The sequence below is a fragment of the Oryx dammah genome, unplaced genomic scaffold (genome assembly GCF_014754425.2).
Source record: "Oryx dammah isolate SB20612 unplaced genomic scaffold, SCBI_Odam_1.1 HiC_scaffold_1, whole genome shotgun sequence".
NCBI classification, from domain to species: Eukaryota; Metazoa; Chordata; class Mammalia; order Artiodactyla; family Bovidae; genus Oryx; species Oryx dammah.
In genome coordinates, this window is record NW_024070185.1 from 10785174 (window position 1) to 10799452 (window position 14279).

The 14279-nt window shown below is 36.6% G+C and overlaps 1 protein-coding gene across 1 annotated transcript in view; it reads left to right on the forward strand.

Annotated features, from left to right (window-relative positions):
* Nucleotides 1-10872, forward strand: part of PBK (PDZ binding kinase) — a 36568-nt gene extending 25696 nt beyond the window's left edge. The window contains exons 6-9 of the mRNA XM_040237062.1: nt 16-185; nt 1806-1935; nt 9186-9362; nt 9902-10872. Coding sequence (XP_040092996.1) covers nt 16-185; nt 1806-1935; nt 9186-9362; nt 9902-10101 — 677 coding nt within the window. The 3' untranslated portion in view covers nt 10102-10872. The remainder of the gene's footprint in view (nt 1-15; nt 186-1805; nt 1936-9185; nt 9363-9901) is intronic.
* The last annotated feature ends 3407 nt before the right edge of the window (nt 10873-14279 follow it).

The window sequence follows — 14279 nt, forward strand, 5'->3', positions numbered from 1 at the left end:
TGTGTTTTCTTTAAGGTTACCGTGCTTTCACTAAAGCTAGCGATGGCAGTCTGTGTCTTGCTATGGAGTATGGAGGTGAAAAGTCTCTGAATGACTTAATAGAAGAACGAAATAAAGATAGCCGAGATCCTTTTCCAGCAGCCATAATTTTAAAAGTTGCTTTGAACATGGCAAGAGGGTTAAAGGTAACTACGCTATTATGTTTTGAATGAGTTCTGTGGAACCTAAAAAACGAAATACTTATTCCACATGTAAGTGATATCATATGGTATTTGTCTTTCTGGCTTAGTATGACTAAGTCCATCCATGTTGTTGGAAATGACATTGTTTCATTCTTTTTAATGGCTGAGTAATACTCCATTTTGTGTGTGTGTGTGTGTGTGTGTGTGTGTATCCCACATTTTCTTTATCTATTCATCTGTTGATGAACAGATACTAATATACCTGGTTACAAGGTGAAAATTTTTTTTTCCAAGAGAGGGAGTTGCCTTAAATCTTTATAGAATCTTTCATATTGAAGAATGTACTGTTTTGATCAACAAAGTATTGTTAGAGGCCTTCACACCTCCACATGGCCTGAAATAATCCAAGTCAGGAAGTTTTGCTTATAAAGATTGCATGTTAGATTTAGTTAATTGGACTGTTGTTTAGTCATTATTCCTGGGGGTGTATTCTAACCCTCTGTTGCTGTAAACAAGCCTTTCAAAGATTGTGGGATGTTATTAGACATTGTGAATATACATCTATAGGTCAAATGAAAAATATCCTCTCAGGGTTATGCATATAAATGATTATGTCTTTGAATTAGACATACTGTTAGAAATAAAAATTCCATATCTTGAATAACTTAAGTAATCATCGCTCCAGAAAATTGTTGGATGACTCAGAAAAACACATTATGTAATGCAGTGATGTCAAGAATTGCATGTTTAAAAAAAAAAAAAAAGAATTGCATGTTGAGTTCGAATAAAGTTGATTCATGAAATGTAAAACTGGAAAAAGGCACTATTTCTAAATATATATATTATTTTAAAATATATTTTAATATTTTATAGAAAAACCTATTTTAAATAGGTTGGAAAAGCTAACAATTTGAATCACTTAATTTTAATTGTGTATGTATAATGAAATTAATAAATTACATTATAAATACATTTGAGCATATTCAATTTATGGTTAACAATATTTAAATAAGCACAGTAAGTGTTCCAAGTTCAATACCAAGAATTATTTATTCATCTTTTGCAGGCCCAGTCATAGAGTGTAGATGCTTAAATGCTGATGAATGAAAAAATAACTTTCATAAGATGTTTTTGATTATGGATGAATATTATCACTTCTCATTTCTAAGAAAGGGTTAAAATAAAGCCTTAGATTACATTACTGCTTCCTCTTTTCCTTGTGAAGTATGTGTAGCATTATCTCAACAATTTGTTTGAGATAACTGTGTCATTGTGAAGGTTACAAAATTATTTCTAAAATAATTGTCCGTTTTATAAAATTGTAGTATATTTTGAAATCTGCAGTATCATCTTTGATGTATAAATAGGTTGGTTGGAAAATTAAAAGTTGGCTTATCTATAAGTAGACATCAATCTCCAAAGAATCTTTCAGATTTCTGGTCAGTATGGTAGACTAAGAGATAGCATGGATGGTTCCTTCTCTAGCATCAAACAGTCTGAAATGATAGACACAAGTCTGTATGTTAGGCAGGGAGTTCAGGTTGTTGTTTTTGTTTGAAAGTTATATACTTTTTTATTAGTTTGTATTTTTGCTCAGATATTTAAAATTTTTCATTATTTTAGTATTTGCACCAAGATAAGAAACTGCTCCATGGAGATATAAAGTCTTCAAATGTTGTTATTAAAGGTGATTTTGAAACAATTAAAATCTGTGATGTAGGAGTCTCTCTTCCATTGGATGAAAATATGACTGGTAAGCAGAATTCTAATTTTTAAAATGGTTTCTGTACAGTTTTTAAGTTTCTATTAATTACATATTTAAAAATAACAAGTTCACATTCTTTAAAAATCAAAAACTATTAATAAAAAGTGTGTAATAAAAAATATCCCTTTTCTATCTCTGTTCTACTCAGCCTCCAGCCCCTTCCCTTGCCACATACACAATATAAATTATTGGTTTCTCACTAGTATAATTTTAATTGAAAAAATGTGGAGAAGTGGTAAAAGATCTGGGAATAGAAAATAAAATTTTTATAAGGCTTTATAAAGAAATTCATTTAGCATCAGTATAATGACAAGATTTAGGAAACTGGTAGAAGTGGAGTGGGAGGAGGAAAGAGGATTACTAACTAAGGCCAGTCTTCTGCGCTTTGCCCCTTGGCCCACCCTACCTCATTCTTCTCTTTATTGTGAAGACTAACCATTCTCTTCAGGGAATTTAAGATATGTTCTTTCTTCTTCTTCTTTTTTTTTTTTTTTACTACATTCTTTTTAAAAATATTCTTTTCTATTATGATTTATCTTAGGGTATTGAATACAGTTCTCTGCTGTACAATAGGACCTTGTTGTTTATCCATTCTACATATAAAATTTTACGTTTGCTGACCCCAATGCCCCACTCCATCCCTTCCCCAAACCCCCTCCCCCTTGGCAACCACTAGTGTGTCTTCTGTACCAGTGATTCTGTTTATGGGTAGGTACCTTTGTTTCATATTTTAGATTCCACATGTAAGTGATATCATATGGTATTTGTCTTTTTCTCTTACTTCCCTTAGCATGATAATCTCTAGTTGCGTCCATGTTGCTACAGATGGCATTATTTCTTTGTTTTATGACTGAGTGGTATTCCATTGCATATATGTACCATGTCTCCTTATCCATTCGTCTGTCAGTGGTCATTTAGGTTATTTGCATATCATGGCTGTGGTGAACAGTGCTGCTGTGAGCATGGTGGGGTGTGTGTCTCTGAATTCTGTTTTGGTCTGGATATATGCCCAGGACTGGGATTACTGGATCATAGTTTTAGTTTTCCTGAGAAACCCCGATACTGTTTTCCACAGTGACTGTACCATCTTACATTCCCACCAACAGTGTAGGAGGGTTCCCTTTTTTCCACGTCCTCTCTAGCATCTGTTATTTGTAGGCATTTTAATAATGGCCACCCTGACCCGTGTGAAGGTGGTACCTCGTTGTAGCTTTGATTTTCATTTCTCTAATAGTGATGTCGATCATCTTTCCACATGCCTGTTGGCCATTTGTACTTTTTATTTGGAGAAATGTCGATCTGTTTAGGTCTTCTACCCATTTTTCTATTGGGTTTGTTTTTGTTGTTGTTGAGTTGTATGAGCTGTGTGTGTGTTTCGGAAATTAATCCCTTGTGAGTTTCATTGTTCACAAATATTTTCTTCCATTCTGTGGGTTGTCTTTTCATCTTGCTTATGATTTTTGCTGTGCAAAAGCTTGTAAGTTTGATTAGGTCCCATTTGTTTATTTTTGTTTTTATTTTTATCACTTTGGGAGACTGATCTAAGAAAACATTGGTGATTTATGTCAGAGAACGTTTTGCCTATGATCTCATCTAAGAGTTTTATGGTGTCTTATGGTGTTAAGTCTTTAAGGCATTTTGAGTTTTGTGGATGGTGAGGGGATGTGTTCTAACTTCATTGATATACATAGGGCTGTACAACTTTCCTAGCACCACTTGCTGCAGAAACTGTAGGGAATTTAAGATATATTCTTGATGAGGAACAGAGCCAAAATCCAGAAGCCTCAAAGAAAACCACTGCTTTCAACATATTATTTAATAAATAACATTTAAATTTGCCTCTTTATATAAATATAAGGTAGGGGTGTGTGTGTGTGTCTGTGTGTGTGTGTTTGTGCGTGTGTGCGTGTGCATGTGTGTGTGTGTGTGAGTCGCTCAGTCATGTCTGACTCTTTGCGACCCCATGGACCATAGCCTGACAGTCTCCTCTGTCCATGGGATTCTCCAGGCAAGAATACTGGAGTGGATTGCTATTCCCGCCTCTGAAATATAAGGTATAGGGGAGGCTAATACTATTTAGAACTTATGTACATCTTAATTTCCAGTTAAAGTCTACAAGTTGAATTGAAGGAAAACACCAAGATAAATAGATTGACTTCATAATAATGTCTGTAATCAATAAAGGTAGGACTGGATGAACCCTTAGGCCAAATAACTGGTACGAGGTTGTAACTTTAGCAAATAAAAGGAGAAATTGTCAAAAAGAATAAAAATAAGATTTTAGCATAATTGTCTCAATCATTAATAGATCTAATAGATAAACTAAGATGTAGATGTTTGAAGTTGCTCAGTCGTGTCTCTTTGCGACCCCATGGGCTGTAGCCTACCAGGCTCCTTAGTCCTTGGAATTTTCCAGGCAAGAGTACTGGAGTGGGTTGCCATTTCCTTCTGCATTAGAATATTTATTAAAACTGGACTAGTTAGGTTACAAAAGAAAACCTCAAGTTACAAAAGTAGGAATAGGCCAAAGGTTAACATTCATTATCTTCAGAGCTATAAATATAGAAATTCATGTACAGTTGGAAATAAAAACTCAGTTTTTTCTGGAATTTAAAATATTTGTAAATAGTTCTTAGCTGAGAGGTAGTGAAATTTCAGTTAACACGCTATTTAGAGAATAATAAGAATGTAAGTTCAGTTCAGTTCAGTCGCTCAGTCGTGTCCGACTCTTTGCGACCCCATGAATTGCAGCACGCCAGGCCTCCCTGTCCATCACCATCTCCCTGAATTCACTCAGACTCACGTCCATCGAGTCCGTGATGCCATCCAGCCATCTCATCCTCGGTCGTCCCCTTCTCCTCCTGCCCCCAATCCCTCCCAGCATCAGAGTCTTTTCCAATGAGTCAACTCTTCCCATGAGGTGTCCAAAGTACTGGAGCTTCAGCTTTGGCATCATTCCTTCCAAAGAAACCCCAGGGCTGATCTCCTTCAGAATGGACTGGTTGGATCTCCGTGCAGTCCAAGGGACCCTCAAGAGTCTTCTCTAACACCACAGTTCATAAGCATCCATTCTTTGGCGCTCAGCCTTCTTCACAGTCCAACTCTCATATCCATACATGACCACAGGAAAAAGAATGTAAGAGCAAATCAAAACCTATTTGATATGGTCCAAAAGTACTCAAAGGAAAACACTGTCATTATTTAACCTTTATGAAATTGAGTTTTCAGCTGAAATTAGAAAAAAAATGAAACCATAAAAGAAAAAAGAGAAATGAATTAAAGATTTAAAAATTTTGAAATATCCCAGTATGATCTATGTTATTTTAGAACATGTCAAAGAGAATATAGAGATTATCCTTGAGGATACATGTTCAAACACAGCCAGGAAAATTCTGTGAAAAAGTGTTGAGTAGGAATTTTCTTGACGAGATCTTAAGTATTATGAAACTGTAGTAATTAAAGTAGTGACACTAATGCCAAACTAGACAGAAAATTTCAACATGAGTCAAAAGATAGTTCCTAGATAAATGAAATTTGTTATATGATAAAGGTGACATTTTTGTATTAGTGGAAAAGAGGTAGTTGAATTAGTAAATGATGGTATCTGTTTATTTTAGAGAAAGTTGTTTTCTGTTCTCACACTCTAATCTCTGTAGATTGAAGATTTTTAAAAAAGTAATAGAAAAAATTGTTGGAAAAGATTTCCTTAATGTTGGGCTTAAGAAGGACACGAGAGGTAGAAACCACCTTTTAAAAGAAGTCATGACTACTAAAAACGTCATTGAAAAATTTCCCCATTCTAGTATAAGCAAGAGTATAGGTTAACATACTCTCATGAACTACACAGAAGTTATAATTTATCATTCAGGTTAAGATCAGTTTTGCTAGGTAACATAAACTCTCAAAAACCTCAGTACCTTAAAACAAGCGAGGCTTAATTTTCAAGCTGCATGTCCACTAGGCTTGTGTTCCATTCCATGTCATTCTCACATTAGGACCTAACATGCTGGGATGTCTGTTGTATGGAATACTGCCATCATTGTGTCCATTGTTGTGTGGAAGGTAAAAAAGCTCTAGAGCCGCACTGTCCACTACAGTTTTTTTGGTTGTTGTTTAGTCTCTCAGTCATGTCCAACTCATTGTGACCCTGTGGACAGTAGCCTGCCAGGCTCCTCTCTCCATGGGATTTCCCAGGTGAGAATACTGGAGTGGGTTACCATTTTCTTCTCCAGGGGATCTTCCTGAACCAGGAATTGAACCCACGTCTCCTGCATTGCAGGCAGATTCTTTACTATGGAGGTACCAGGAAGCTTGTCTACTACAGTAGCCATTAGCTATGTATGGCTATTTAAATTAATTAATATATTAAAAATTCTTTAAATTCATTCTCTCAGCCACCTTAGCCACATTTCAAGTGCTCAGTAGCTATGTGTGGTTAGAGACTACCATACTGAGATAAAGAACATTTTTATCATCACCAAAGTTCTGTTGTACAGTGCCACCCTGAGAATGTCTTTCCCTGACAATTAAATGCTCCAGTTCAGAAATGACACAAGTCACTTCTTTCACAAGTCACTGCCCTGAACTAGTCAAATGGCTTCACCTAAAAACATGACAGGCCAGAAAGTGTGGTCCTTCTAGAAGGAAAGTTGTTAGAAGGTAGTCTAGAAGGTAGTCCTTCTGTGTATGTAGATGGTGAGGAATAGCAATAGTAAACACCACAGTGTGTAGCTTTTTCAGAGGGCAGTTTAGATATATGTATTTTCTCTGAAAAACAACCCTTAAAAATGTTTATGCCCTTCAGTCCTATAATTCCATTCCCAAGAACACATTCCAAAAAAATAATTGGGCAGTATGGGTATTTTTTACATTAATCTGTTACATTAATTTCTGCAAAAGTCAAAAGCTAGGACTAGGCTTACAGAAGAGTTGTAACAGAAGAATCAAAACCCATGCAACCTTGAAAACAAAGCGTACTAAAAACAGCAACAATCTCAGTAAAGATGCTAACACCTTAGATTTTCACTGCCAGGCAGCATCAATCCTGTATAGCCGTGAACTCTCTGTTTGTGCTTCCTTGAAGGTAAATATGATGGCATTTACTGTCAATAAATAAAAAGTTATATTAAAATTTTGATTTGGCTTTCTTAATAAAGTATGATATCACTTATATGTGGACTCTTCCCTGGTGACTCACTTGTAAAGAATCTGCCTGCCAATGCAGGAGACACAAGTTCAATCCCTTGGCTTGGGAAGATCCCCTGAAGAAGGAAATGGCAATCCATTCCAGTATTCTTGCCTGTAGATTGGCGGCCTACAGTCCATGGGGTCACAGAGTTGACAGGACTGAGCAACTGAGCACACACTTGTGAAATCTAAAAAATGAACAAGTGACTATCACAAAAAAGAAACAGATATGGAGAACAAACTGGTGATTACTGGTGGGGAGAGGGAAGTAACAAGAAAAGGATAGGGAACTAAGAGATATGCACTACTATGTATGAGATAAATAAGCTACAATGATATACTGCTGCTGCTGTTCAGTCAGTAAGCCGTGTCTGACTCTGCTACCCCATGGACTGCAGCACACCAGGCTCCTCTGTCCTTCACTATCTCCTGGAGTTTGCTCAAATTCATGTCCATTCAGTTGGTGGTGCTATCTATCCATCTCATCCCCTGCTGCCCCCTTGTCCTTTTGCCTTCAATCTTTTCCTGATGAAAAGTCCATATGTTAATGATAGTAATTTTGGGGTTGATTATTTACCAAATATTTTCAATACTATGTATAGTCAGGCACTGTGCTAGTAATGATATACAGGAAAAAAAAGACATAGTCCTTACCCTTTAAAGATTCCTAATCTAGATAGAAGGTCCCTCAGCAGCCAACCTTGGTTATCAGACGACTGTTGCCGATATGGCAGTGCTTAAGTTCACGTAACCCTTAATAGTGTTGCCAAAGTGTATAGTGATGCTGGCAATTCAGATGTGCCAAAGAAAAGCCATAAAGTGCTTCCTTTAAGCGAAAAAGTGAAAGCTCTAGACTTAATAAGCGAAGAAAAAAAAATGGATGCTGAGTTTCCGGAGATCTACTGCAACTTCTGTCTGAAATTTTGAAGTAGGAAAATACTCATACTAGTTTTGCTGTTACACCTCAAACCTTAAGAGTTATGGCCACAGTGTGTGGTAAGTGCATGGTTAAGAAGGCGGCACACGTTTGCACAGTAAGATAATTTTGAGAGTGACTACATTCTCATAACTTTTATGACAGTATATTGTAATTGTTCTATCTTATTATGTTATCTTTGTTGTTACTCTTATAGTGCCTAATTTATAAATTAAACTTTATTAAAGATGTGCACGTATAGGAAAAAAGTATATATATATATATATGGTTTGGTACTGTCCTTAGTTTCAGGCATCCACTGGGGATCCAGGAATGTATCCCCTAGGGATAAATGAGAGGAGGTAGGAGGGCGCTACACCAAAAAGCATAAAATAATTGAAGAATAAGTCGAACCAAAAGTCTGACCTTTTTATTGAACACCATAAAACTTCACTGAGAGCATTAAGATGTTAAGTAAGTGAGAGATCATGATTATGGATTGACAATACTGTTAAGATGTTAATTCTTCCCAGATTGATCTAGTGATTCAATCTAATCCCAGTTTCAGCTAGAAAGCTGGCCTTCTCATGAAAATTGAGGTGTTGCCTCTAACATTTAAGTGGAAACACGAGTGGACCTGTGTCATTCCTGGGCAGAGAAGCTTTAAGAGCCTCTGGGTAATTCCACCTGTCCCCTCTTCCCTGATCTGGCAATCCTAGATGCAGGGAAGTGGTTGTCTCTCAGCTGAAAGACAGTTTAGTTTGAAAAAGGAAGAAATGGGAGGCAAAGAGATTAGGTGATCTGTTCAGGGTCACAGAGTTTGCACAGGTCTTTGAACCCGGGTGAAGCAGTCTGGCTCAAGTCTGTACTCCAGACATCCACAATCTATGTTTATGCCCCTTTCTAAGAGAATTGTTTCTCTACACCCTTGCCTACTGACTAGCTTTTTGAATATTTAACAATCTGATAGAGAAAACCTCTTTTTACGAGGTTGAATGTATTTTCATGTTTACTGGCTATATTTATTAACCTTCAAACTGTTAAATAACTTGCCCATTTTTCTTTGGGTTGTTTGCCTTTCTTAGTGGTTTCTGGTGCTTGCCCTTTTGATCAGTTTGCCTGTATTTTGTTTCAGTGACTGACCCTGAGGCCTGTTACATTGGCACTGAGCCTTGGAAACCTAAGGAAGCTCTGGAGGAGGACGGTATTATTACTGACAAGGCAGACATATTTGCCTTTGGTCTTACTCTGTGGGAAATGATGACTTTATCTATTCCACACATTAATCTTCCAGATGATGATGATGATGAAGGTATAACTACTTATTTTTAACATAAATCCCAATCTCTCAGTTTGAACTAAGGAATAATTTATAAATTGGGGCTTCCCTGGTAGCTCAGATGGTAAAGAATCTGCTTGCAATGTGGGAGACCTGGGTTCTTCCCCTCTAGAAGATCCTCTGGGATCTTCTTAAACTTTAAGAAGGGAATGGCTACCCACTCCAGTGTTCTTACCTGGAGAACACTGGTTTAATCTCATACAAATGAGATGTAGATTGAGAACAGGGAGATAAACTGAGAAAATCCAGAGGAGAAAGAAATTACCTTAAAAACTCCTCTTGCCTGAGAAAATGATTGGAAAGCTACGCTAGTAAGGGGATTGGGGTGGCTAACCTTTAAATTCCTGACAATAATTAATCTACACCATGGCAGGACAGTTGAAGAGGCTGCCTGTGTTAAATGAAAAGCATATTGGATGATGAATTATTTCAGGACAGTGAGTTTGAGCAGTTGCTAAACTTTTCCATGATTTAAAGTGATTTTAAATTGTTTCTAACTCCTTCATGAGCAGATAAAACTTTTGATGAAAGTGACTTTGATGATGACGCATACTATGCAGCTTTGGGAACTAGGCCACCTGTTAATATGGAGGAACTGGATGAAACATACCAGAAAGTAATTGAGCTCTTCTCCGTATGCACTAATGAAGATCCTAAAGACCGTCCTTCTGCTGCATGCATTGTTGAGGCTTTAGAAGTGGATGTCCTGTGATCACCTCATACCCATGACTGCTGGAGCCTCAAGTATGGCTCATGTATATAGTTGTTCTATTTACCATGATACATTTATGTAGTTATTATGATGATCCATAATTATTAGATGGAAGTGGCCTATTTTAGGACCATAGATAGCACCTTATTAACATTTGAACAACTGTTTCTATTATAAAGTTAGTTCATGTATGCTTATGTTAATAAGTATTAGAAATTGTAGAGGGTTTTCTGTAAAGTTTAAGAAACTACTAAAAAATTTGAACTTAGTTTATATAGATTAAAAATAGTGCTGTAAAAACAGATGTCTAACATTAATTTGGGCTGAGTGACTTTTATTGATGATCTTTCTCAGATGTTCTCTATTTTAATGGATCTACTGAAATTAGCACTTTGTGTATTACAAAATAAGTCTACATTTGCTTACCTCTTAAAACCTTTTGCTGGCCTTTCTTGGTTGATGTGCTTATAGGGTCACTGAGATCAGAGACCTGGGATATGGCTCGCAAGAGGAGTTCCCTGGGTATATCCAAACATTTTTGGTTAAGGCTTGTCTTGTTCCAGAGCTTTGGTTTTTGCTTTAATTTATTGAGTGAATTTTCTGTACTGGTATCTTTAATACTTTTATTTACTAATCTATATCTTAAGTATATCACAGTATTGGTGTAAATAAAACTCTAATAGGACAACATAAAAGGAAATGTCAGTTACCCGAAGGTGTGTTATCCTATTTTGTACTCCACTGTATTGAGTGTTGTCATTAAACTGAGTGTTGTCATTAAACTTACTGAGTGAAGGTTAGCAGGTTTTTTCCTCTTTCTTGGCTTTATTTTGTTAATCTGTAAAATGAGAGTGATTTGAATCCTAATTTTCTGTCTGTGAGCCACATCTCCCTGGGATTTTTCAAGTACTGAATTGTGCTTGTGAATCTACTGATACGTCCAGGGTAAAAATTACTGTGATGTGGGGGATCTTAGATTAAGAACCACTGTACTCTGGGCTTTAAACAATTCTGGAGTTCAACAGAAGGTTCCTTTTAGTATGAGATTGTACCAAGCAACACTATACAGATCATTAACGGCTTATCTTCTGTTAAAAGATCATTAAAGTGTCAAGAAGGTGAATGGAAAACTATATATAAAAGGCATGCTGCTGAAGTTGTGCTTATATGTTTTAGTCCTAAGAATCTAGGAAAAACTAAGATTCCTTTGCAATAGCAAATGAACGAGCAGAAATTTTAAAGCAAAACCTATCATAAAAAATACAAAACAAGCATAATAGGGTCAACAATGCCAAAAGTTGGGTTTTTGAAAATCTGAAAGATTGATAAGCCCCTGTCAGGTCTCATGTAGAGATCAAAAAAGACATTTTAAGATGGAAACATCACTGCAGATCCTATACATACCCAATCTCATTCATAAACATGTAAAAAATCCCAAACAAACCCAAACTGATAATATAAAAAGGAAAAACTTCATCAAGACCAAGTTGGATCTATTTCAGGAAGGCTAGGTTGGTTTAACATTTAAACAACCATATTGATATAAGAAATATCAAAGGATGGAATACAAATTTTGATAACGTTCAGAATCTCTTCAAGATGTTTAAAGGAGTATTAGAAACCTGGGGACAGAAAGGAACTTCTTAATATAAGAAAAGGGTCCATATCTAACAAAATCTATAGTAAACATCATTTTACACTAGCTATGGATTGGAAGTGAACATTCCACTGAAAGTCATATGTTGACACCTAATCCCCAATGTGTTTGTATCTGGAAGTGGGGCCTTTGGAAGGTGACTGCAAGAGGGTGAAGCCCTCACAAATGGGATTAGTGCCCTTATAAAAGAGATGTGAAATAAAATTTGTATTTTATGGCAAGACAAAAACAAAAACAGAACGTTCTCTGCTCTTAGGCTTCCTCTCCGTTCCCCTATGCACTATGTACCTGCATTATGCTTTAACCAAACCTCCCCATCAGCAGAAATACCTGCCAAGACATCGATGGCTAACAGGCACATGAAAAGGTGCTCAACATCCCTAATTAGAGAAACTCAAAACTACAATAAGGTATCATCTCATACAGTTCAGAATGGCTCTCATCAAAAATCTACAAATAATGTTCAATAATTACATAAATGCATAAATAATGCATAAGTAATAAATGCATCAATAACTACAAATAAATGGAGAGGGTGTGGACAAAAGGGAGCCCTCCTGCAATAGGTGGGAATGTAAATTGGTGCAGCCACTATGGAGAACAGTATGGAAATTCTTTAAAAATAAAAGATTTACCACCTGATCCAGCAATCTCATACGTAGGCATATATCCAGAGAGCACAAAAACTTAGAAACAAGTACCCTAGTGGTCACTGCAGCACTATTTACAATAGTGAAGACATGGAAGCAACATAAATGTCCATCAACGAATGGATAAAGTATATATATATATCATGGTATATATTCATATATATGAATATTAGCCATAAAAAATTGAAATAATGCCATTGGCAGCAACATGGATGGACCTAGAGATTATCATACTATGTCAAAGAAGGAAAAATATATCACTTATATGTGGAATCCTAAAAATGAAACAAGTGAACAACTTTAAAAAACAGAAACAGACTTACACAAAATACAGATTTATAGTTACCAATGGGGAAAGGAAGGGGGATAAATAAATATGAATTAACAGATACATACTCCTATATAAGAAATAGATAACCAACAAGGACTACTATAAAACACAGGGAACTGTATTCAATGTCTTGTAGTCTATAATGGAAAAGGATCTGAAAAAGAAATATACAACTGAATCACTTGGCTATATACCTGAAAAACTGTAAATACAGTATGGGAAAGTTGCTCAGTTGTGTCTGACTCTTTGTGACCTCATTAACTATACAGTCCATGGAATTCTACAGGCCAGAATACTGGAAGTGGGTAGCCTTTCCCTTCTCCACGGATCTTCCCAACCCAAGAATCAAACCCAGGTCTCCCACATTGCGGGCAGATACTTTACCAGCTGAGCCACAAGGGAAGCCCAAAATCAAGTATACTTCAGTAAAATAAATAAAATGGGAAGAAAGATTAATAAAAAGTAAAAGCTAACACCCCAAAAAGATGTCCTTTTCATTACAGGGGACTGGAATGCAAAAGTAGGAAGTCAAGAAACACCTGGAATAACAGGCAAATTTGGCCTTGGAATGCGGAATGAAGCAGGGCAAAGGCAATGAGTTTTGCCAAGAGAACGCACTGGTCATAGCAAACACCCTGTTCCAACAACACAAGAGAAGACTCTACACATGGACATCACCAGATGGTCAACACCAAAATCATATTGATTATATTCTTTGCAGCCAAAGATGGAGAAGCTCTATACAGTCAGCAAAAACAAGACTGGGAGCTGTCTGTGGCTCAGATCATGCACTCCTTATTGCCAAATTCAGACTGAAATTGAAGAAAGTAGGGGAAACCACTAGACCATTCAGGTATGACCTAAATCAAATCCCTTATGATTATACAGTGGAAGTGAGAAATAGATTTAAGGGACTAGATCTGATAGAGTGCCCGATGGAACTATGGACGGAGGTTCATGACATTGTACAGGAGACAGGGATCAAGACCATCCTCAAGAAAAAGAAATGAAAAAAAGCAAAATGGCTGGCTGAGGAGGCTTTACAAATAGGTGTGAAAAGAGAAGCGAAAAGCAAAGGAGGAAAGGAATGATATAAGCATCTGAGTGCAGAGTTCCAAAGAATAGCAAGGAGAGATAAGAAAGCCTTCCTCAGCGATCAATGCAAAGAAATAGAGGAAAACAACAGAATGGGAAAGACTAGAGATCTCTTCAAGAAAATTAGAGATACCAAGGGAACATTTCGTGCAAAGATGGGCTCGATAAAGGACAGAAATGGTATGGACCTAACAGAAGCAGAAGACATTAAGAGGTTGCAAGAATACACAGAAGAACTGTACAAAAAAGATTTTCACGACCCAGATAATCACGATGGTGTGATCACTCACCTAGAGCCAGACATCCTGGAATGTGAAGTCAAGTGGGCCTTAGAAAGCATCACTATGAACAAAGCTAGTGGAGGTGATGGAATCCCAGTTGAGCTGTTTCAAATCCTGAAAGATGATGCTACGAAAGTGCTGCACTCAATATGCCAGCAAATTTG